The following is a 26,377-nucleotide window of genomic DNA, read 5'->3' as shown; positions in this document are numbered from 1 at the left end:
CTACCCACTCCACATGTTATTTGCTCTAATGATAGTATATCTACACTTGTGTTAAGCTAACCCTGTTGAGCTTCTATTCAACACTAAGAAAACAGCTAGATTTATAAGATCTTTTTCTTTTCCAATTGGATTCATTCACTATACCTTGCAGTGCTGCAGTATTATGCATTGATATAAAATAATGCATTCCAAAGGAGAACACTTCTTACAGATCATAAGCCATCTATAGAGGCTTTACCATAATTTGAAGTTCATTGAATTAACAGTGCTAAATAATAACCAGGAATATATTAAACTTTCAGACTAGACTGGCACAAATCTTTTGTTCTGTTTCATCATGAATACGCAGCTATACTTTTCAGCTGTTAGCTTTCTTTATTTATTTATGCAGAACAGAAATAATTTAATACGAAACTGGCACCATTCCATACAATACATTATGTCGTGAAAAACTCGGATGCTTGGCTACATTTGAAACTAAATCAGAAATGAATGGTAATTTGCCTACCTTCCCATAGGATACTTTGAAGTCCAGGTCCATTCTCACAAATGTTACAATGTAACAGTTTTTCATGGTTGTTGTAGTATCTATATTGTTATTATAATCCTCAACCTACTTGACACATTTTCCTTTTTTCACTTTCCCCCACAGGGTGCTATTTTTAACACAAGTAATGCCTCTTTCATTGCCCCCTCCTTACCCATTATTTTGAGAGACCCTTGTAATATTGAAGCCATCTCCTAGACAATCCTTACTTTTGGCCCCAAAACATTGGAAAACTGGATGGTTATTGTATTTTGGCTCAAAGAATAAACAGACTTTTTTGGCCATTTGCACACTTTAATCATACACACGTAACAATGCAGACTTTTTTGGCCATTTGCACACTTTAATCATACACACATAACAATGCAGACTTTTTTGGCCATGTGCACACTTTAATCATACACACATAACAATGCAGACTTTTTTGGCCATGTGCACACTTTAATCATACACACATAACAATGCAGACTTTTTTGGCCATTTGCACACTTTAATCATACACACATAACAATGCAGACTTTTTTGGCCATTTGCACACTTTAATCATACACACATAACAATGCAGACTTTTTTGGCCATGTGCACACTTTAATCATACACACATAACAATGCAGACTTTTTTGGCCATGTGCACACTTTAATCATACACACATAACAATGCAGACTTTTTTGGCCATTTGCACACTTTAATCATACACACATAACAATGCAGACTTTTTTGGCCATGTGCACACTTTAATCATACACACATAACAATGCGTAGCTGCCATCATTTGCATGCCCACCTTGACTAAAATATCTACCTGATCAATTCTCAATATTCATCCAGATTTCCACAAATATTACACTCCAGGACCTTGTTTGCTTCCTTCATTGCTCTGATAGTCAGATGTTAGCTTAATCATTTAATGCCTGGTGGAGTGAGAGAGGATCTTTGCATAATGCTTCTCTTCCAAAGCAGTGGGAAATCCATATCAAGATCTTTTTCATTTCAACATGCCATAACATAGAAAACTTGGAAATGTTGGCGATTTCTATAAGAGATACATTGTTCTTTGTTTTGGAATTTGCTTTTCCAGTTATGAGTCCTTTTCAAGCAACATATTTTCATTGCCTTTAAACTCCATGTTGAATCTTCTGATCCTTGTAGCTGTTTACTACCCTTATCACAGCAATATGGTAAAAGAGCATTGCTTACAATAAAGTCAGTTGCTGCACTTCAGACCACACGCAAAGCACTACAGTGCTCAGGTTTGACTGCAAATGCAATATCGGCTTTTAAAAGTCAATACTGCATTAAAGAGAGATTCGGGTCAGCTGACTGCATCCTCCAATACTTTATATCTAGGACAGTAGCCCCTCTTACCCCAACCTAGCTACACTAAGTGTGAAGGAAGCATCAGATTTTGTAATGTGTTCTAGGGAACTGAATAGCATATCAAAGTTCGATATCTATTCCGTACCTAGGACTGAGGAATTAATGGAGTACCTGGAAAAGGCCAGGCACTTGATAACACAGGACTTGACAAAGGGATACTGACAGATATCACTTATCCCTCTTCCAAAGAAAAAACATTTCTGCAACCACTTAAGGGGCACACTGTTTCACTGACACATCAAACCCAAACAGCCGTTTAAAGTCAGATGGAAAATATTAAAGCCACCTGACAGTATTATACTGCATACTCGGATGACACTGTCATTCATTCAGAGCAATGGACATCTCACTTACCAAAAGTGCAGGTAGGCTTGGCTGTGAATGCTAAGAAAACTAAATGGAGCATGGTGGAAGTCAAATGTTGGGTTATCTTACAGAAAGGGTAGAAGTAAGACCACAAGTAGTAAGAATCGAGACAAAAAAGGTGCGTGCTACAGAAAGTGTGTGTGTGTGTGTGTGTGTGTGTGTGTGTGTGTGTGTGTGTGTGTGTGTGTGTGTGTGTGTGTGTGTGTGTGTGTGTGTGTGTGTGTGTGTGTGTGTGTGTGTGTGTGTGTGTGTGTGTGTGTGTGTGTGTGTGTGTGTGTGTGTGTGTGTGTGTGTGTGTGTGTGTGTGTGTGTGTGCGCGAGTGTATGTGTGTGTGTGTGTGTGTGTGTGTGTGTGTGTGTGTGTGTGTGTGTGTGTGTGTGTGCACCTACTTTTGTGATTATTGCTTGCTCATTGACAGATGTAAAAAGAGGAAAATCTCCTGCCAAGTTGCAATGGTCCACAAGAATGACTGTGCATTTGATGATCTAAAAAAGATAATATATTTTGATCCTGTGTTAGTAACTCCTGATTTTAATAAAGAGTTTATCATGCATACCAGTGCATAAGATGTACGTTTGGAAATAGTGCTATATCAAGATAATCTGTCTAGTATATACATATATGGTGTGTGTGTGTGTGTGTGTCTGTCTGTCTGTCTGTCTGTATCTGTGTGTGTGTGTCTGTGTGAAGACGCAAAATGAAATATCTATTTAGCTGCAATATGGATATGAATCTTAACCATGAAAGCTGCTTCATAAAATAATGGGGAAGCCACATTTCTTGTAATATCAAAGGAAGGCTTCCAGATGTGCTCAAATATTTGTCAGCCCTGATTAAGGCATTGTATTCTAGAAAGCATATCCATTCAAACTGAATGCTCTGATCTCAGTTTTTTCTGTTTATGTGACCACAATGATCTTTGTTCTAAAAAGCTATCCAAATGAAGAGAAGGGTCACTTTTCATGTGGTCTGTAGTGTAGTGAGATTGCCCTCAAAGTGTGTTACAATGAAGTTGGATTCTACAGTCCCAATATAACATGGGTCTATGTCATTTAATCGACCTTCCAGATGTTCGAACAACAGAAGTTTGAACGGGGAAGTTCGAAATTGAAAATGTCGAAGCTGCGGAAATACAAATTCTTTCCCAGGGAAGGAATTTGGTTAGCTGCTTTTGCGGCTTCGACATTTTTTTCCACGGCGGTGCAAAAGTTACGGAACGGGTTAAGGTAAGTGTACAAATGTGACGGACATTGGGGTTAGGGTGCAGGTAAGGTAAGTGTGCGATATCGACAGACTTTAGGGTTAGGGTGCGGGTAAGGTAAGTGTGCGATAGTGACAGACTTTAGGGTTAGGGTGCGGGTAAGGTAAGTGTGCGATAGTGACGGACCTTAGGGTTAGGGTTTGGGTTACGGTTAGCGCATAGATAGTTGTGTAGGTAAGGTTTAGTGTAGGTTTATTATGTTTTTGGTGTGCTTGTGTTGTGTGTGTGTTTTTCAGAACAGCAAATTTTTTCGCTGGGAAAAAATTCACTGTTCTGAGGTTTCGATGTTATCACATTTCGAACTTCCCAGTTCGACCATATGGTGTTCAAAATTTTGGAAGTTCAATTATGTGACATAGACCCATATAACACAGACATTTACTGAACTTAACTTTTTCTAAGTTTAATTACAAAAATTATATTTATTCAAAAGTAGATTCCATTTCTGTAGCAAATGTCTTCAGATAATGAAAAACACAGTGCTTAAAAGTAAGAAAATAATGTAATCAGAATCCCAAGTTTTCAGTGGTAGAAAATCCCTGATAGACTATATAGGTACATATATTTTTGTAAAAGATGATACTTTTGGTATAGGTTATAGAACTGTCACTGAGGAAGAACATTCTAAAAATAGGAACAGTGCCAAGAATCATGCATTTGTACTTTTTAGTGTTGACAGTAAATAGCTAATCATTATTTCAGAAGTAGAATATTCTGATATATTTTCTTAACTGAGTACTTTTATCAGTCTGTGACAGTTTAGCAAAGAGCACTGGGAAAAGACTGTGAGAATAATAGAGGGAGAGACATCTGTATTTATATTTCTTTTACTTAATAGTAAGTAAATAATGCATCTCTGATAAGGAACCTTTGTAGAACCCCATTGGATATGCCTGATAGTACAAAATCCCCATAAGTGATAACTATTAATATTTTTTAGCCATTTGCAGATGTTTTAATTTAAATTAGAGAGGCTACAAGGCCATTGAACAAACAACATGTAGCTCAGTATGAATGAAAACATGTCAGCAGATTCAACAAGGAATATAATGGCACACAGACACACAGACTAAAGCTTTCAAAGATGGTGGCATTTGAGTATGAAATTGTTAAACTTTAGTTTGGAATAATGGGGCACTAAAATGAACTTCACAGCTTATCATGCAATCCTTGGGCTCTTAGTAATGTTTTGAGGGGGAATTAAGTTAAGAGGGGTAGTGGCAAAAGGTGGTCACAAGTAGTAGTCAAGAGTCTACAACATGCGCCTGCATTCCAGTAGCTCATGACATGCTTTTTCACTGACACTTGCTTTAATTGACAAGTATCCCTTGAGCCAAAGCCTACTGAATTGCATAGCAATCCCACTACACAACTCTACAGAAATGCATATCCCTACCAGAACACTAACTCTAACCCTAAAACATCCACCCCGTTAATAACCCTAACCATAGTGCTGCCATCCATAACCTGAAAGTACCTAACTCCCTAAACTTAAAACTCCACTCCCCCCTCCCGAAACCCAAAGCCCCCAATAGCTTTCTAATCTTAAAATACTTCTCCCAATTCCTATACTTAAATTCCTTTCCCACTTCCTAAACCTAAAATTTCCTTCCTGCTCCCTAAACCTAATATCCCAATTACGCCCTAACCCTAAATCTTCCCTCCCACTCCCTAAACCTATAACTCATTTCCCACTCCCTAAACGTAATATTCCCACGCATTCCCTAATTATATACTCCCCTTTCTAAACTAAAACCCCTCCCAATTGCTACCTAAAACCCTACCCTGCACTTCCTCCTACTCCATCCCCACACCTACCACACTAACATTGCCAAACTTGGGTATTGTGTTTGGGCAAGGTGTGGCAGCTCCACAGTTTCCCTATGGCTGTCACATGTCAACCAAACACATAGCCAAGTTTGAGTGTGAACAGTGTGAAGTTGCAAGACTTTCTAGTCTCTGTGAGACAGTTGTATTTGAGCATAATGACTTGAAATAAAGGTGATCATCTGCTGGATGATTTAAAGAGAGCATTAATATTGGTAATGTGTTGGATGGAAGTTTTACCATAGTCACTATTCTCAGACAGTCCAAGAGCAGGAATCTTAACCACTGTAGTACAAATAATAATCAGTTTAGGTTTACTTCCCATATTAGATCTTTCCGCATGACATTCTGGAATTGCTTCATATGCTGGTTTGTTAATATGGAACATATTGAGTCTTGCAGAAGAAAACCTTCTTTCCATCTCTCATTTAGAGCTAGGTGAAATCTTCCCTGCGTGCTGTTAAATAAATGATCTGTACCACTTTCTCAGAGTTGACCCCTCCTACTTCAGGTAGACAGAGGATGGAAATAGTACCTGACCTGCTTGTTTTCGAGAGAGCAAATGCTCATCCTGGAACAGGTCAAATGCAGCAGTGTTATCGGTAGCACTTGAAGCAAAGCACTTCACCATGTTCTCCAAAGCCAGCTCACAGACTCCATGACAGATTCCCTTTGTCAAGCATTACACAAGACTGCAATAAAATTGTCTATATTCAATGATATTAAAATGAACCCATATAGCAGAGCATTTACATCTAATGACCCATTCAAGAAGAGATTCTACATCAGACCAGTAGTAGTTTCTCAAACAGTATGTAACAAATGGAGAAGAAACAGAAGGTGAAGGAAGTCCTTTTGTGTTCACGCTTGGGCATTTCTGTGTGTCTGTACCTCTTTGTGTGGTTTCTCTAACAAGTGATATGTTTTCTGTCTCTTGAACATTACTGCTGTCCGTGTCAGTGTTCACTGTTTCTTAATGTATCATGAAATTTCTTAATAACAGAGCTTTAAAATGGATGTATAACATCACTATTCATGATTTTGAATAGTTTATTGCAATGCATTAAAATTATTACATTCTTCCCATTTTAGTCATTTTATTTTAACAGTGCTCAGTAATCAGATGTGTAGCCATGCGAGGTTTATTATCACTCTCGCTGCTATTCATCCTCCTTACCAGTCTGTTGCCATTATTAGCACATTTCTGATCACTGTCAGGCATGTCAGCTATGCTCTAATACCAGTCATGTCCCAATAAACATACCTTTAGTGTACCCTTCTACCTATCAAATAGATGGAGGTTTGGCTAGTAAAAACCTAAGTGGCATCCTTTTCCAGTGAGAACATGCTACACAGGTGTTCCACCATTTCTGCCCCTCATGACACTCTAGGCACTGACCTAGGACTCCTTCTGAATTCTGTATCCTCTGCTGTGAGAGCTGTCACTCAGCATTATCTTTCTTTTAATCATTCTGAATCTCTATTGCAATGGATTTTCTTGTCTTGTGGCCATGAAGATCATTTTGCTGTCTTTTCTGTTTTTACAGTTCCATGTCTCAAATATTATCTTTCAACTATCTAGGTAAAAGAATGCAAAAAGTGAGTTACAGTTAGCTACAGCTCATTAGAATTATTATAACCAATATGTTATCAAAACAAATCAAATCAGCAAAGAGAGTTTTAACGTGCTGCAGTTGTTGCAAGCGGCGTAACAATTTTAAAATGTTCTTAATAGAATGATCATCATCTTTTGTAGGCAAACCTGTTCTGTTCGTATAACTAACGGAACAATTTTCCATCATTAATGTCAAGTTGCTTAAAAGGTTTCCTTTGAGGATAAGCAGTTTTAATTTTAGTTTTTCAGACAAGTCAGCATCATAAGTGCATGCAGCACCATCTTCCCAAAGACATGCAGGTGTCATCATGCTGTCTGGTCAGCATGCAGATATGGTAATTTCTTAGTTGTCATTTTTTGCTGATGCATTCCATATACTTTTCCATTTCGAATATGCCTTTTTATTTGTAATTCTCTGTAGTTACTCTTCTGGGAGACAAGTTACTTTTAACTCCATATTACTATTTTTTTTTTATTTTCTTTAGTGTTATCTTTTTTAGAAGCTCTGTTCATATAGATTTACTATGTGATAACAATGTTGATGTAATCATGTAGCATGATAATGTAATGTGCCAGACAGAATGTAGTTTTCTTGTAGAATGTGTCTTCACATTAATTAATGAGATATGTAGACATTACAACTGATTGTATTGTTTTTAATTTACTGAATGATTTAACTTAATTTCTGACATCCACATGACTATCTTTCAGAATTTCTTTCTTGCATGTTGCCTTCATTAAGAAATAATAAAATAATTAGATTAATGCTGAACACGTTTTTTGTTCTGCTTAGGTAAAGATTGTAAGCACAGAATTTGTTGAAAGATTTATGCAGAAAAGAACAGTCCCAGTGTAAAACGCAAACAGTTTTAACCATCTCATTTTCAGCAAATGATTGCTATATCATTTCTGTCTCATATTTTTATCTGAAAACAGCAAGATAGGTATTTAGAAATGTATGTTGCACCTTTGGTGTCATCTACTGTAAGATGATTATAATCATTACATCTTAATGAGCTTCACATTGTAGTTCTTGGTTTCATTCCCAAAAATCTCTGCTTTCAGGCATTGTGATCTGATCATAGGAATTTGCTACAACAAAGTTACTGGAGGAAGAAAATCCTGTGCCTGACACCTTCTACTTTCTTCTTCTTATGCTAGTCACTGTCTTCTCCTTAGCTTTATCATATCAACACCATTACAGTAGAAAAGGACAACAGAAAGAGGTCAGAGCAGGTCACCACTATGCTTTGCCACTAAATCTTAGATGACCAAACAAGACCTTGAATGAGCACTTTGCTGTTCCAAACTGCAGTTCCATCATATGTTCAGTAACAAAACTTTTACTGAATATGACACAATTTGCCAACATCAATTTTTCCTAGGATTATTCAGCCTCATTTTCTGTTTGTATATAGCTGCACCTATAGGTTTGATAAGAGAAACTGTAACATATTTGTATATATTTCTGAAAATAAACTGTATTCTTCATAGGCTTGAAATGTGAGACTATAACTTGCATGTTAATACAGTGTGTATATATATATGTGCATATACTATAACTTGCTTGTCTTTATCTGTTTGTAAGTTTGGAGCTTTTCTCCCTGGGCCTCCACTGAAAATGGACATGTATCCAGTTGGACTATCCCAGACAACAAATTTAAAATAAAATAAATAAATAAACTATCACCAATGAAATGTATTCATGCCATTGCAAAATAATCTTGTAAAGTGATTGTCATTCTACCCATGTTGCAGCAATCTTAAAGCTGAGTAAATTAGGTAAGAACACGAAGGGGATGAGGAGCTGAACCATGGTACAGTGGATATGTTGGGCTTTGCTCCCATCAAAATAAAACTGGGACTCCACTTTGAGTTTTGTTGACAAAAGTCCTACTTGTAGATTGTCTGCAACAACTTTTAATTCACTTGATTAGGTATAGTGAAGTCATGTTCAGAGTGTGACGTTTGTGATTTACATAAGTGACTTACCATGTCATTTCCTCTATCTACCAAATGACAGTAGGACGTCAGTTTAAGACAACCATACATTTGGCATATGGAGCCTTATATTTATACCTCTTCTGATTCTAGTGACCTCTGCTCCCATCTCAGAGAAACTGTTCTTTGGAGAAGAACATTGCAGTTCACAGAATGTGATGCAATCGGCTGCAGTTTAGTATGTACTACAACTCGTCACTTCTTTCTATACATATTTTCATATTTTTGGATCTAACAACATAGTCCTTTTACTTCAATGTTCCTTTATATTAACATCATCTAGATTTGTCATAATTTTAATAGTAACTATTGAGGGCACATATACTAGACCAATTTTTTTTCTTAATTTTGTCATAATAATAGTTTTTCTTTTTTTGGATCTTCCTGATGTCTGTATTTCTACATTCACTTTGATATTTATTAGTATGTGTGCATCTGTGTATGCAGCTCTCTTGCTCATGTGCACTGTCTCTACCTCTGTCTAAAACAAAAAAAAACAAACAAAAAAAAAAAAAAAAAATATATATATATATATATATATATATAGAGAGAGAGAGAGAAAGAGAGAGAGAAAAATATATGTGTGCGCATGTCTGTGTATGTGTGTGTGTGTGTGTGTGTGTGTGTGTGTGTGTGTGTGTGTGTGTGTGTGTGCGTCTGTATGTCTGCACACATGCATGAGGGTGTGTGTATATTAAAATATATATTATACCATGACCGCCGAAAAACGTGCACGCTGATTGGCCAGCGTGCCCGTTGTAAATCGAGTTATACTAATGGAAAAAGGTCCGGTCGCCCGGACTTTTTTCCATTAGTCTAACACGTTTTTTTAAAACACTGTCTCGCTATGTTAAATGGGTTTAACATAGCGAGACAGCTTTAAAATAAGCAACGGTCTCCGTTGCTTATTTTAAAGCTGTCTCGCTATGTTAACCCCATTTAACATAGCGAGACAGTGTTTCAAGCAACGGAGAAAGCAAGATCTCCGTTGCTTTTTTTTAGTGTTTCGCTATGTTAAATGAGTTTAACATAGCGAGACAGTTTTAAAATAAGCAACGGACATCTCCGTTGCTTATTTTAAAACTGTCTCGCTATGTTAAACTCATTTAATATAGCGAAACACTAAAAAGCAACGGAGATCTTGCTTTCTCCGTTGCTTTGCTCAACTCTGATGTACTGCGAGGTGCGCAGTACATCAGAACTACCGGATGCCAGACATCTGCGGAAGGGCAGTAAACAGGCATTATACTATGCCATTATTTAAGAAAAGTAATAGTTTCTTTTCTTAAATAATGTCATGGTATAATAGCAATAACCCACTTCTGGGTGTGGGTAATGCTAAATTTTCCCACGGTTGACTTTGTTTGGTCCCTCGGGCTTTGCCCTCGGGACCAAACCACACCAACCGTGGGTAAATTTAGCATTACCCACACCCAGGCATGGGTTATTGCTATATTATGCCACCCCACTGTTACATTCAGGGTGTCTGATGCATATTATACAGAAGCTACCCTTCAACATTTAGTCAATATCTTCTGATTTTGAATCCTTTGAAAGTGGCAGAAATTATTATGTTGCTGACCTGCTTCTCAGCACTAGACTTATAAAGAATTTCTGCACATAATACTTGCCAGATATCTACAAACACTACGACCTTTCTTTTACACTTTCATAACAAGTTCCTTAGCATTCAGTTGCAGTTACTCAAAATGGGGTGGCCAGTTTAACAGTGTGTTAAAGCTTCAGAGTGGGAAGTACCACATAGCCATATAATTTGTTACTGCAATTTGCAGCTCTTCCTCTGTATGCCAATCAGCAGTGTGAATATGAGCTCAGTGTCTTCTGTAAATCAAAGTAGCTCTGTCTGCAAATTGATTTTTCTTTTAATTCTAGCATGGTGCTGATTTGCTGTTTGCATCTCATACGTGACATTTGATAAAGTAGCTGTCTAGTTACCCCCTATTTTGTAATGCATATGGAAGATTACTCTAGCAGATGGTGCACTAAAACAACAGAAGTGTGCTGCTGGCTAGAAAACATAGTTACCAGAATAGACCAAATGCACATGCATTAACATTTCCCATAGCAGTCATTACATGGTCTGCTAAACACATAACCTTATTAAATGAACAAAATATGTTACTCATTTTTTTTAGCAGCATTCAACTTTTATCCAGCTGTTGAGCTGTGCATCTGAATACCAGTGCCCACACAGATATAAGTAAATTTGCCATGCTGTCGTCATGGATTTGGAGCAAAAGATGAATAGTGTACTTCTCAGCTAGACCACAGACAGAAGGTGCACAGTGTTCCTAATATTCAAGTGCTGACAAAGCTAATGCAATTTTAATTATGTAGTGTGACTTATTGTGCACTGCGTCTCAGCATTTGATAATTAAACCCAACTTCTTTTTCATTATGTATTTATAATAAGATTTAAAAAGTTATAAGTGAACAGGGTATAAATTAACGCTGTGCATAACAGTAGAGAAAATCCACATAGAGTAAAATATGAGGCATATTTTAATTAGATGTTCACATTCCCACACCAAGTAAGAATTGAACAGTATAAAAGAGGATGAAAATCTTCACTGATAGACATCTTATCTAAGGTAAACTGTATCCATTTTGAAATAAAATAGCAGCTGCTTCAATTTCAGTGTAGGAGAAACAGCTCCTTGCTGCTTTGGCATGAAAATATAACCAGAGGGAAAATCTATCAAAGTCATTCCAAGGGGATAGTTTTGAAGGAAGTGCAAATAATGAATCAGTATTGATCATATATTCAGGGCATTTTGGCAAACACTTTCTTCTTTTCTTCATATTAATAAATTGATAGTAGATTAGCCTGTATTCATTCATGTTGAACTTTGCTTCACATTAGCATATTGCTTCCACAGTAAATGATCAATGCTCACTATGCAGAAGCAGAAAACTAAGTTAGCATTCCATATCTTAACAGTACTTATATCTATTTATATCTGTAGATTTAGATTTCTATCATATAGATAGCTAGATATAGTTTTTTAAGGAGATGCTTTCATTATCACATTTGTCTTCAAGAACGTCCAGCAAACAGACAACTGTGTAGCCCAGCATTCACAAATATGCTCCTAAAAATCAATTATTTCTTGTTCAGTTGTGTCACCCTTATTTATTGCACTTGTTACTTTCCTATAAATCTTTACAAAATGCTATTAAATATTCACTTTAGCGCGTAGGTAATACTGATTAGTCCTCAGTGTATTTTGTTGGTTTAGAAAAATGGAGATTTGATTTGAAAGATTTTGTTCTGCTGGGACTGAAATAACATGAATCACATTGTTATGCAGCATTGTCTAATACAGATACATTCCATATAGCTTTGTGGAATCACTCCCTAGTGGTAAATACAATTATTATTATTATTATAATTATGTATTGTTGTTGTTGCAGAAAGAGAATAGCAGAGATTTTGCTTTCTTCACAAATGACTAGAAAAGGGCAAAATGTTATTTCTGCTGTGAAATAGACAAGATAAGTTATTTTTTGTTGAAAAATAAAGCCAGATGTCAGACAGACTGTGAATATAATGATCACTCTGTTTCACTTTTAGAGTTATAGCATGGTAGTACTTTTCTTGGTTACCTATTATATTCTCAAAAGCCAACAATGTCGAATCCGACATTGTCGACATGAGAATAGCGAAAGTGCAGAACGTCGAACCATTTTTTTTTTTCACCAGCCTGCCCCAATAATACTATTCATTACATGTGCATATGTGCTCAACAGCAGTTCATATTTAAAATCTGCAAAGGCCATATATTCAGTAGTGGTCAATTCTATCAGAAACAAAATTTTTAATCATCCCCGAGATGACAAGATCCACCCAAGACTGGCAGAAACTTAAGGCCCCATTAATTCACTTTGAAAAGTCCTATTTTTCCTTCTTTACTGTATATTCCTCTGCTATGCATATGGACTCACTTTTTTAAATCTTTTGGTACTGAGTGTCACTGTATTAGCCTTGCATAGCGCCCCCCATTCCATGATCTTTCCCATCCATCCATGCCTTTCCCATTTTTCTTTTTGCATTGTTCCCTGTTGAATGCAAATGGAGATTCCTTTTTCACCACCTATTCCAGCAGCCCATTCCAAGGCCCACAACACTCTTTGTGAAAAAAAAGACTTTCAGACATCTGAGAAGTAGTTAGTCTGTACAATATGCTGGTTGTGTTCACCCCTTGTTCCTCGGCCCTTCCTGTTCTGAATGACTCCTTCAGATTTGTTCAGTATTTATACCTTGTTTCTTTTTGGTGTTAGAGATGCAAGCCTATTATCTCTCATTTCTGAAATAGATAAGATAGTACCAGATCTGCCTTACTACTTACATGACTATTTTACACCATATCCAGCTCATGTGCTGATATTGGTTCATCTGGGTCAAAGCCAATCCTTTATCCATTTACACCCCCAAGTCTGTTGCACATGTGAATCCAAAACTGCCAGGATGAACAATCACCTGCTATTCTTTTTTCTGTCTTTTCCTACTTGTTTTATTATAAAAGCTTAGAAAAATAGACAGTCCACGTAACACAATTGTTTTCATGTCTGCATACTTTTCATAATCTGTATTAGAGTATTTTAGAGTTTAGCTCCTTCATGAAACTAATCTGTGTTTTTCTTGTTTTAGTATTGTGAAGTTTAGCTACTTCAAAGTGATACAACCTTTATTACTTAACTTACTACTTTATTGATTTTCAGGTGTGGGATCTGTGGAAGGCCTTGCTTACCATAGGAAATGGGATACATTATACTGGACCAGCTCGACAACTTCAACAATAACTAGACATTCCATTGACCAGAGCAGACAAGGAGCTTTTACTAGACAAGCTGTGATCACCATGTCTGAAGAGGATCACCCTCATGTGCTTGCATTAGACGAATGCCAAAAGTAGGGTATTTTCTTAATTGTAGATATTTCATAGATACTTGTGTTTGTAAATTGTAATGGAAGAGGCTATCCTTTTTATATTGTTTTTTGATGCAGTAAAGTGGGTATCAATTTGTTAGACCATGGTCTTTAGCAACAAACCACATATTTGTTGAGATATGTTGACTGAATACGTGTCTTAGCTCTATGAAATATAGCTGTAGAGTTTGTAGTGTTACATAAATGGATACAGTAAGTGTCCACTCCATAATGGGGCAAGTAAACCCACTACAGAAAACAATAATATGGCCAATCAGTTATCTTATTTTGAGTAAATGGGCTTTATTGACTCATGTCATTTAATCTGGCCATATCAGGTAAACCATTGCAGACTAGTGTCAATGCTTTTTAATTTGTTGTGTATAGGAGGGATAAAAAATATTAAAATGATTTTGGAAGCAGTGAATAATAATAGGGGGGAGGAATTGAAAGAAAAAGAGACCATTAAATGTGGGAGATGCCATTATTGCAAATATTTGCATTAGGGAATGGTGTTTCAAGTTAAGGGTATACAGTATAAGGTCAATGAAAATGTTAGTTGTGAAACAAACCAAGTAATTTACTTGGCACAATGCACCCTCTGCCCAGGGTACTATGTAGGCAAAACGTATAGGAGATTGAGAGAAAGAATTTATGAACACCTATATAGTATCAGGAAAGCAAATACAAACAATGCACTGGATAAACACATTACGGAAAATTCAGAGCACACATTTAAATTTATGAGCATATATAGACTGATAAGGAATGAAAGGGGTGGACCATGGTCACTACTATTGGAAAAGAAAGAACTGATGTGGCAGTTATGCCGAGAAGCAGGATCCTGGCCAGAGTTAAATGAAAATATATCCATTGGGTGTATCCTAAAGCTAAAGGCACTGTAAAGGTGATGGTGGTGGATATTATCTATATGGGTCTACTAAGGTTGATTGAAAACTCACTTGACTGAAAATGAAATTACTAGGACCACTTCACTGAAAGCTCACGTCATTGAAAACTCATTTCATTGAAAGTTATAAATAACCTTTTCCCCACTGTAGTGCAACCCTGGAGTTAGTATATAAAGTAAGGGGGGGGCACAGCCCCCACATTGGGGGTGTGGGGACGTAGCCCCCCCCACATATTATAAACATTTTAAACTATACACAGTGATACCTACAAGTGCAATCAATAACTGTTTCCAAAAGAGAATATATAACCAAGATATGTGGGGAGCTTCACTCCCATACCCCCCAATGTGGGGGGCTCTGCCCCCCACACACACCCTTACTTTATATACTAACTCCAGGGTCGCACTACAGTGGGGAAAAGGTCATTTATAACCTTCAACGGAGTGAGATTCAAAGAAATGAGTTTTCAGTGACGTGAGCTTTCAGTGAAGTGGTCCTAGTAATTTCCTTTTCAATCAAGTGAGTTTTCAATCAACCGTCGTAGACCCATATATATATATATATATATATATATATATATATATATATATATATATATATATATATATTACTGAAATTTATTTCATGGTATGATTTTTTATCTGAGACAAGGTTTTATAAAATATGTACAAATAATGATATTATTTATAATGACTTATAGATTTATGGGTCAATGGTGTGGTGCCAGGTTTGGTGCCCTTGTAAGCTACGTGGGCTTGACTGGTTGCCTTGGCAGGAGTCAAATCCTATACCTTTTGCTTTCGAAGTGAGCACCTTAACATTATGCTATTTCTGCTTCCATGGGGTTTATGTTTACTTTTTGTAACTTTAAAAGTTAAATATATATTGATTTTGAACATTCATTTACATTTCATATTATTATGTTTTGATTCTTATAAAATATTAACTTAAGTAGGAAAGTTTTATTGAAGTAACATGTTAAAAAAGTGTCTTTAATGCAAGTATTTTAATATTGTTATATATTGTATTTATTTTGGTGTGCAGATTAAAGGAAGAAAGGTGTTGGGCTACTTTAAATGCTGTTAGAAGGGGTAGGTGTATACCAGTATATTGATGTGTGTTCTTTATTTAAATTCATTTGTTTGATTTTATCCATTAGTATCTGATGAAGTCTACAGAGGCAGACAAAAGTGCTCATATTGCATTTTTTTTAACATTTGCATTTAAAAAAAAATTGGATTTCAGACAAGCTATTGCCATGTAGTTGCTTTACCTAGCTTTTGGATGAATCCTTGTTGCCTGTTATGATTAGTTTTTTTTATATACTGAATAAAATATAAAAAAAAAAAAAGAGTATTTCAACTACTGAGAAAATTCTCTTCTTTCTGCATTGCTAATAATGGGCATTCATGTCACTCCTTTATTTACACTCAGGTTTAAAAAGTCAAGAGCTTGTCTTTTTTACATCAAATACTTCTCAGACTTGATTAGAATCTTTGTTGAATAAGATGGGATAGTTGTCAAAAATGGGTATATATCATAATGTCGAATGCTGACAAGTTCGAAGCACTAAACGTTGAACTGGAAAGTTCGAAGTATAAAAACGTTGAAACGTATAACGGAGATTGCCATAGAGTGTGGGTAGGGAAGATTTCCCTTTACTGCACTGTAGTGCAATCTTGGAGTTGGTATATTAAAGTAGTGGGGGGTGCAGGGGGTTTGCCCCCCTGCCTAGAGCATTTTTTGTGTTTTGTTTTGGGTTTTGAGTGTTATTTTTTACATTCGATGTTTTAAGGCTTCGAACTTTCAGGTTCGTAGTTTGAAGCTTCGAACTTGCCAGCATTCGACAATCTGATATAGACCTGTCAAAAGCATGTGATTCCTTTCTATACCCAGTTATAAAGTATATGAAAAATGATATACTTATATTATCTTAAGTTATCACAAGATGATTTAATTATTATCTAGTCCTTTAGGTAGCTTTTAGGTCAATAGTATATTTAGAAAGTGCCATTACGTTTCATCTAAAATTCATAAGATGACCATTTAAACACTGTGCATTGTTCATGTGCATACAATAACAGAACTTTGAAAACTTCTTCATTTATTTACACTTTTATTTCAGCAAAGTGTATTGTATCAGTGATAGTTACCCACCTGTTATATAAGCATGTACCATTTCCACTGATCTTTTACTATCTCCCTGCAGGTAACTTTCTTGCAGATGTCTCTTACTCACAGGTACAATCAATAAACTTAAAATATGTAAATTTGGAGATAGCCTTGAGAAATTATTTGAAGTAAATTCTGTTTATTCTTCTTTCCCCAGAAACTCATTCTGTTAGAAATGAGAACCTTAGGGGAGCACGGTAGTATTGATATGTTATTTTCTTAGTTTATCAATGATTTGAGCCTAGAACGTCCACAGTTGCACATAGTAAATGACACAGGTGACCAATTCCTTCTCATTGAGGAAGAACCACCCCTGATATTTAAAAAGAAATACACAAAGATTTAACAGTCTTTCACAATAGCTTCCTTGAAACAAACTTTTCATTCATGCTCAATCTAGTTCTGTTTGTATAATTAAAAACCCAAAAGATATAAAGAAATTAAAAAAGGAAGAGACCTTATTAACAAAGGTATAGGGAGTATCCAAATGCCTGTCTCCACCCAGTTTGACTTTGTCAAGGAGAGATCATGCCTGTTAAGCTTGATGGACTTCTTCAAGGCAGTCAGGAAAACACTAGATGATGACAAATCTGTGCATACAGCCTACCTAGACTTAAACAAGGCCATTTACACACTCCCCAACTCAGACATCATGGGAAAACTCACCCAGATGGGTATCAATCCATATAGTGTGTGGTGGGTTGCAAACTGGCTCACTCATAGAACTCATGCAGTCAAAGGAGGGGACTCTACCTCCTCCAGTAGACCCATAACCAGTAGTGTTACACAAGGATCAGTTCTGGCAACCCTTCTGTTCAGAACCTATTTTTCTGAAGTACAGGATAAAACTAAAGGACTCTGGTTGATAGAGTTTGATGATGACTGCAAACTGGGAGCAATTAATGAAACCCCTAGAAATGTGAACATCCTGCAAGAAGGTTTTACGCAGACTAATGACTGGTGCCAATGTCATGGTCTTAAACTTAATGCGAAAAAATGCATTATCATCCCCTTCAACAATGGTGATGTTCCTGCAAACTACCACATCAACATCAATACCCTAAGTACACAGTCAGTGGTGAGAGATCTGAGCACACAGGTTGACAGCAACCTTAACTTTGATCACTATGTCTCCACAGTTGTAGGAAGGACATTTTATATTGCTCATCTCATAAGTAAAGGCATTGCCTCCAGAAAAAAAGATGTTATAATCCCCCTGTACTCTTCCCTTATCAGGCCATTAATAGAGTACAATGATCCCTTTGGTATGTCTCTAAACAGCTGCAACAATTGAAGATGCCACAAATGTTCCTTATGAAGAAGATTCATGGTCCTCAAGATCTGTCGTATGCAGACAGACTGAAATTCTTGTCACTTTACTCCATCTCATGCAGAATGCTCAGAGGTGACCTGTGCCTTGCATAAGAGCAGTCTGTGACTCAGCTTTGATGGAAATGCTGCACATTCGCAAGTCAAATGCCACATGGATCACTCTCTTAAAGGCTCTTAACCTGGTATGTGACATAAACAGAACTTGCTAGAGAAAAAGATTTGTCTCACAGAAGTTGCCCCACTTTTAGAACAAGCTTCCTATTCATGTTAAACAAAGCCCCTTGTTGGCCCTATTTAAGCACAGTTTGTATGACTGGATAGGTAACTGTAAATTTACCCTGGGAGGTTCCACCTGTGTCTGTCTTGGACAGGGGCAATAGATGTTAATTTTAGTGTTTGCTTGAACCATACACCTTTGGGAACACAGGTTGAACTTGGTTAGGCTTGTACCATTAGCCTAGTAACCACCAATGATCCTATGATCCTGTGATCCTATTATACTAACAAAACAAAACTGATAATATGACATTTGGTACACCCCAAGAACTGAAATATGCCATACAATCAAGCATTTCAACAGTCCTTAATTCGCTGTCCATTAAATTCAGCAACATAAATGTCTGCATCTCTATTTCTTCCTAAATCTGTTATTTATGAACCACACAGAGGTGAAGTTGATAACATGTGTAGACATTTAAAATATTTCTACTATGTAGCTCAACTTTTGAAACTAAAAGTCAATAGCTAAAAGGTAAATAGTAATTAAATCTTCTCATACCTGAATTACAATATGCTCTTCGTGTGATATCACTCAGCTCCTTGAAAATACATGTTATGTTACAAATGACAAGAAACAGTGTCTGCTATTCAGTCACTCTACCAGTCCATAGAAAAGACCAGTGTTTCGAATAAAAGATACACATTGAAGAAAACGAGCAGAAACTTAAGTATGGGAAATCATACAAATGTAAATACGTATTTGTGAAAGTAAGTTTTCTGTATAATGTAGATCATAGACATTCAGATTTTCATCCGAGTATGTTTCTCTGTCCAGGAATTGTATTCTGTCTGTTGAAAATGTACCTGTAAAACACAGAACATCTTACTGATGTTGAAATACTCTATAAAACAATTACATTTTTCTCTGATCCTATCCAAATTGTAAACACACTGTAGATAAATTAAGAATAATGCTTAATTTTCATGAAACACCGCAATCAAACAAAAGTGTCTTTCATTTAATAAAGACAGTATTTGAATAAGCAGAGGCTACAACAGTTCCAGTTACCACTCTGCTGACTAGAGGAAATTGTCTACTATTTGAGAAGAAAGGATTTTTTCCTAAGATCAGTCCCAACAGTGTGTTTTTAGTATCAATACGTATGTCTAATTACTGGACTATATATCAACTGTATATCAGTTGAGCCATTATAGCACCACGCTAAACATTTATCAGTGTCATATTATGAAGTTTCTTTCTGCTGCGGTGGTGCAGCGGTTAGCGGTGTCACCTCACAGCAAGAGGTTCTCCCGTTCAATTCTCGGCTGGAGCACCTTCTGTGTGGAGTCTGCAAGTCCTCCCCACGGTCGAGTGATGTTAAAGACATGTAGGTAGCTGCGAGCGTGAATGGGCATGCCTTCATTGAAGGTTGGGTGTCGGGATGGCAACTCGGCACCGTAAAATCCACTGCCAATCATGAGCAGACCAGAGTTCCACTGTGGCAACCCCTAACCGGATAAAGCCAAAAGACTTTTATATTATGAAGATTCTCTGTCCATATTAACTAACTAAAATTTATATTTTATACTCATCTTCTAACCATTACAATATCGAACTAAGAAACTTTATGTATTTCTACATACTTAACTATTCCCATCCTACTCCACAATTCCTCTAAGTTTCTAATATTATAGCCCTCTGCCTAACCCTTAGTCTTTACCTTAATCCTGGCAAAAATAAAATATGTACAAAAGCAACGGAACGAACCAGGCAGAATCCAGGCAAGACGCAGAAACACAAAAGTCAGTGTCTCTGCATAAGCACAAAGGTCAGTAATGCTGTATTAAAGCACAACAGTCAATAATGCTGTATGAAATCATTCATCATTCATCGTGGCAAGAAATCCAAGAACCACGCAGGAAGTCTTCAAATAATAAAAACAATCCACAGGTTTAATAAAAACTGGTAAGCACTTTCGCTGTAGAGCTTCTTCAGACCAAGTATAAACTAAAGGAATCACACTATATATACACATATTATCAAAACTTCATCCAATCAAAGGCTGTTCAAAGTAATTAAAAAATTAGCAAGTAGCAGACACTTAATTGAATCATTCATCTGAAACGAATGAATGCTCATTCATTCAAATTGCAAAGCAAGCAAGATAAGCAATACTAAAACACATGCTAAAATAGCTGCACTAAACCCTGTCTAATAAAGAAACAAATATATATATATATATATATATATATATATATATATGGTTTACTATTAAAATGTCGAACGGCACTACGTCGACTGTACTATAGTAGAACACGGAAGTTCGAAAATAGTAATGACGTCAAAAAAACAATCTAGGAATGGTTTTAACATGGGTCGAGGTAGGTGTTCAGTATTATTCAGAACTACAAACATCTCCCCTACCTCGACCCATATTAAAACACAGTCCTAGATTGTTTTTTTGTCATCAACATTACTATTTTCGAACTTCCGTGTTCGACTATAGTACAGTCGATGTAGTGCCGTTCGACATTTCAATAGTAAACATATATATATATATATATATATATATATATATATATATATAGTAAATGAATGGTTACATAATGCAATGCTCTTAAATGAACTATACTAAACAAGAATGTATAAATATATGAATATATATACAAAAATAAATATATGTAAATATACATACAATTATCATACAGTCCCAAAAATCATTTATGTAACATTCTTTTCTTTAATAAAGGTTTAATAGAGGCCCTTTCATTAAGGCCTTTTCCTCTGTCAGCACGAAGTATAACAATCCAACAGGTTTCTCTATGCTCAGTATGTGTCAGAATATCACCTTCTCTAATACTAGGATGAATAATTTCAATAACTCTGAAATTAAAGGTGTGAGTGTTACCCTGTTCTAACACATGCCTCGAGAGTACATTATGTAAAGAGCTTTTTCTAATATGATATATATGCTCCCTCATTCTGTCACGGAGCACCCTGTTGGTTTTGCTAACATAAAAAGAACTACAGGCTGTGCACTCTGCTAAGTAAACAACATGGGGGGTCATGCAGTTCGCTTCTACTTTAAAAAAGAACTCTTTTCAGAGATCTGGATGATAGAAAACATTAGATGTGTTAATAAACATACAAAAATTACAGGTACCACATGGCATAGTGTGCCCCATAACAGGGATCGTGTTGACAGAATTCCTGTCATAACACAAGAGCCTCCTCAAGTTTTTATGATTCTTGTATCTAAACTTGGGAATATTGCCCACTATCCTAGCTATATCATCATCAACTTGTAAAATGGGCCAATGCTGTGCAAAAAGATCAGCAACTTGTCTATAATCGCTTGTAAAAATCAGGGGAATTTTAACTTTATTCATGTTGTTATTTTGACCATTGACGAAACCTACCTCCAAGGCAGGTCCAAAATATGGTCTCACTGTGGTTAGCCTCAAATCTTCGAGGTCTTACCATTGTTTCCTGATTTCACTAGCAATGTATCCCCTGTCCAATAACTTTCTATTCAAACTAGCAAGCTCATGCTGGAAACCATCCAAAGATGGATTTAACCTAGAGGCCCTCATTCCCTGTCCTCTGATTACATTTCTAGAAATATAACCAAGATGCATGCTGGACCTAAAAAGAAAGGCATTTCTATGACATGTCTTACGATGTATACCTGTATTAATTGTGTGCTCATCCAACTTTTCCAATATAAATGTCCAGAAACTCAATACGAGAATAAGACCAATTGTAAGTAAACTTAAGACAGTCAGTTAAATTATTAATAACATTAAAAAATTGTACCAAGTCATCAGGCGACCCTCGCCATAACAAAAAACAGGTCGTCGACAAAACGTCGATAAAATAACACATGTTCCTTAAAACGTGTAAGAGGGAATAACATATTAAGCTCCCAATGGGCAAGAAACATATTGGCATTGCTATTGGCACTTGAAGTGCCCATAGCTACGCCATGTTACTGTAAATACATTTCATCGCAGAAAGTGAAAACGTTCTCAAGAACAATTTCTAGGAGAAAACAAATCAAGTCAATTTGCTTCTCAGAATAATCACTATGTGCTGATAAATACTCATGCACATACTGCATGCCCAGATCATTGGGAATCATGGTAAATAATGATTGAACGTCAAAGGTAACAAAAATGACATCACTGACATCAAAGACATCCTTGGTATTTTCATATAAATCCACCAAAAACTGTTTGGAATCTCTTAAAAGTGTATGATTCTGACTGATGACAGGTCTCAGGAACTTCTCAACATACAGTGAGAGTGGTTCAGTAACCTACCCTCCTCCAGCCACAATAGTTCTCATGGGAGGATTGGTGGGATGCTTATGGATTTTGGGCAAACCTTGAATTGATGGAATTAATGGATCAGTTACTTTCAAAAAAGAAAAAAAATTCTTCGGTGATAAGATGTGCAGAAAAAATATCCAAAATATCATTACCAAAAGATGAAATAACATGCTGCACATCCCCAATCGAGATCTTATAAACATTAACATCACTTAACATCAAGGTCATGGATTGACTATAATGTGACTTGTCCATGACAACTATAAGCCCACCTTTACCTGCTGGGCGAATTACAATAGAACTATTATTTTGCAACTGATTCAAAGCTAACCTTTCTGGATATGTAAGGTTATATCGGGTGTGCTTCCTAAAATTATTACAATTATCATAAAAATGATAGATATTTTCTTCAGTCAGTTTAAGGTATGCCTCAACCAAAGGCTGATTACTAGGAATAAAGCTACTAGGCTTCTTCAAATTAAAATAATGTCCCACTTCATCACTGGGAACAGGTCCTACATCAGAACCACCATATATCAAACGTAACAGAACATTCCTGCAGAAAACTTTCAAATCTAAGATTGTATCCGACATCTTGCTCTTGCAAGAGGATATAAAATTTAAACCCTTACAAAGGACCCTACATTCCTCAAATGTCAACTCATGTGCACAGATATTAAGGATATTAAGGATTAATGATTCAGCGCCTTCCCCCACATCTTTTTCAGGGTTTGATTCGGATGTGGCTCCCCTGAAAATTTGTGCTTGTGGCGCCCTCTGCTGACTGATCGCCCCTGCCCCCCTCCCTTGTCCATACGGACTGGTATGGGAAAAGGAAGTTCATCTATGGTGCCATTCCTGGCTATATTAAAAGTTTCAATGCCAACTGTGGGAAGACTTCTATCCTTCGGTCTGACAACATTACCTGAATCCTGACCTTTATTATTATATTTGTTCACTACAACTTTCGGGTACAGACTACCCATATGATTCACACTCCTATGTGGCACTGGATTGTCGGACTGCAACCCTAACTCGGTAGTGCCAGGTGGAGATACTTGATTGCCCACCATAAGGATAGAAGCCTTCCCATGTGAGGGGAAGGCGCTGAATCATTAATCCTTAATATCTCTGCACATGACTTGACATTTGAGGAACGTAGGGTCCTTTGTAAGGGTTTAAATTTTATATCCTCTTGCAAGAGCAAGATGTCGGATACAATCTTAGATTTGAACGTTTTCTACAGGAATGTTATGTTACGTTTGATATATGGTGGTTCTGATGTAGGACCGGTTTCCAGTGATGAGGTGGGTCATTATTTTAATTTGAAGAAGCCTAGTAGCTTTATTCCTAGTAATCATCCTTTGGTTGAGGCATACCTTAAACTGATTGAAGAAAATATCTATCATTTTTATGATAATTGTAATAATTTTAGGAAGCACACCCGATATAACCTTACATATCCAGAAAGGTTAGCTTTGAATCAGTTGCAAAATAATAGTTCTATTGTAATTCGCCCAGCAGATAAAGGCGGGCTTATAGTTGTCATGGACAGGTCACATTATAGTTTTTGTTATGGCAAGGGTCGCCTGATGACTTGGTACAATTTTTTAATGATATTAATAATTTAACTGACTGTCTTAGGTTTACTTACAATTGGTCTTATACTTGTATTGAGTTTCTGGACATTTATATTGAAAAGTTGGATGAGCACACAATTAATACAGGTATACATCGTAAGACATGTCATAGAAATGCCTTTCTTTTTAGGGCCAGCATGCATCCTGGTTATATTTTTAGAAATTTAATCAGAGGACATGGAATGAGGGCCTCTAAGTTAAATCCATCTTTGGATGGTTTCCAGCACGAGCTTGCTGGTTTGCATAGAAAGTTATTGGACAGGGGATACATTGCTAGTGAAATCAGCAAACAATGGTCAGACCTCGAAGATTTGAGGCTAACCACAGTGAGACCATATTTTGGACCTGCTTTGGAGGCAGGATTCATCAATGGTCAAAATAACACCATGAATAAAGTTAAAATTCCCCTGTTTTTTTACAAGCGATTATAGACAAGTTGCTGATCTTTTTGCACAGCATTGGCCCATTTTACAAGTGGATGATGATATAGCTAGGATAGTGGGAGATATTCCCAAGTTTAGATTCAAGAATCATAAAAACTTGAGGAGGCTCTTGTGTTATGACAGGAATTCTGTCAACACGACTCCTGTTATGGGGCACACTATGCCATGTGGTACCTGTAATTTTTGTATGTTTATTAACACATCTAATGTTTTCTATCATCCAGATCTTCGAAAAGAGTTCTTTTTTAAAGTAGAAGCGAACTGCATGACCCCCCCATGTTGTTTACTTAGCAGAGTGCACAGCTTGTAGTTCTTTTTATGTTGGCAAAACCAACAGGGTGCTCCGTGACAGAATGAGGGAGCATATATATCATATTAGAAAAAGCTCTTTACATAATGTACTCTCGAGGCATGTGTTAGAACAGGGTAACACTCACACCTTTAATTTCAGAGTTATTGAAATTATTCATCCTAGTATTAGAGAAGGTGATAATCTGACACATACTGAGCATAGAGAAACCTGTTGGATTGTTATACTTCGTGCTGACAGAGGAAAAGGCCTTAATGAAAGAGCCTGTATTAAACCTTTATTAAAGAAAAGAAGGTTACATAAATGATTTTTGGAACTGTATGATATTTGTATGTATATTTACATATATTTATTTTTGTATATATATTCATATATTTATACATTCTTGTTTAGTATAGTTCATTTAAGAGCATAGCATTATGTAACCATTCATTTACTATATATATATATATATATATATATATATATATATATATATATATTTGTTTCTTTATTAGACAGATTTTTAGTGCAGCTATTTTAGCATGTGTTTTAGTATTGCTTATTTTGCTTGTTTTGCAATTTGAATGAATGAGCATTCATTCCTTTCAGTTGAATGATTCAATTAAGTGTCTGCTACTTGCTAATTTTTTAATTACTTTGAACAGCCTTTGATTGGATGAAGTTTTGATAATATGTGTATATATAGTGTGATTTCTTTAGTTTGTACTTGGTCTGAAGAAGCTCTACAGCGAAAGTGCTTACCAGTTTTTATTAAACCTGTGGATTGTTTTTATTATTTGAAGACTTCTTGCATGGTTCTTGGATTCCTTGCCATGATGAAGGATGAATGATTTCATACAGCATTATTGACTGTTGTGCTTTTATAGAGCATTACTGACTTTTGTGCTTATACAGCGACACTGACTTTTATCCTTCTGCCTCTTGCCTGGATTCTGCCTGGTTCGTTCCGTTGCTTTTGTACATATTTTATTTTTGCCAGTTATTTTCTAGCAATGGAAGATTTACCTCTTGGGCTGCTGGTTATAATTATTATTTTACCTTAATCCTACCTGAAAAAAAATTGTAATC

General features: G+C 36.3%; 1 protein-coding gene across 1 annotated transcript in view; it reads left to right on the top strand.

Moving 5' to 3' along the window:
* The window catches only part of LRP1B (LDL receptor related protein 1B), a gene marked incomplete at its 5' end in the record, with an annotated part of 5,941,474 nt that overhangs the window by 3,271,867 nt on the left and 2,643,230 nt on the right, over nucleotides 1-26,377 (top strand). Inside the window, one exon of the mRNA XM_044073672.1 lies at nucleotides 13,740-13,929. Within this exon, the coding sequence (XP_043929607.1) occupies nucleotides 13,740-13,929 (190 nt within the window). The remainder of the gene's footprint in view (nucleotides 1-13,739; nucleotides 13,930-26,377) is intronic.

The sequence above is a fragment of the Protopterus annectens genome, chromosome 6.part0 (assembly GCF_019279795.1).
Source record: "Protopterus annectens isolate FY-2018-M chromosome 6.part0, PAN1.0, whole genome shotgun sequence".
NCBI classification, from domain to species: domain Eukaryota; kingdom Metazoa; phylum Chordata; order Ceratodontiformes; family Protopteridae; genus Protopterus; species Protopterus annectens.
This window is presented reverse-complemented; position numbering and strand designations above follow the sequence as displayed.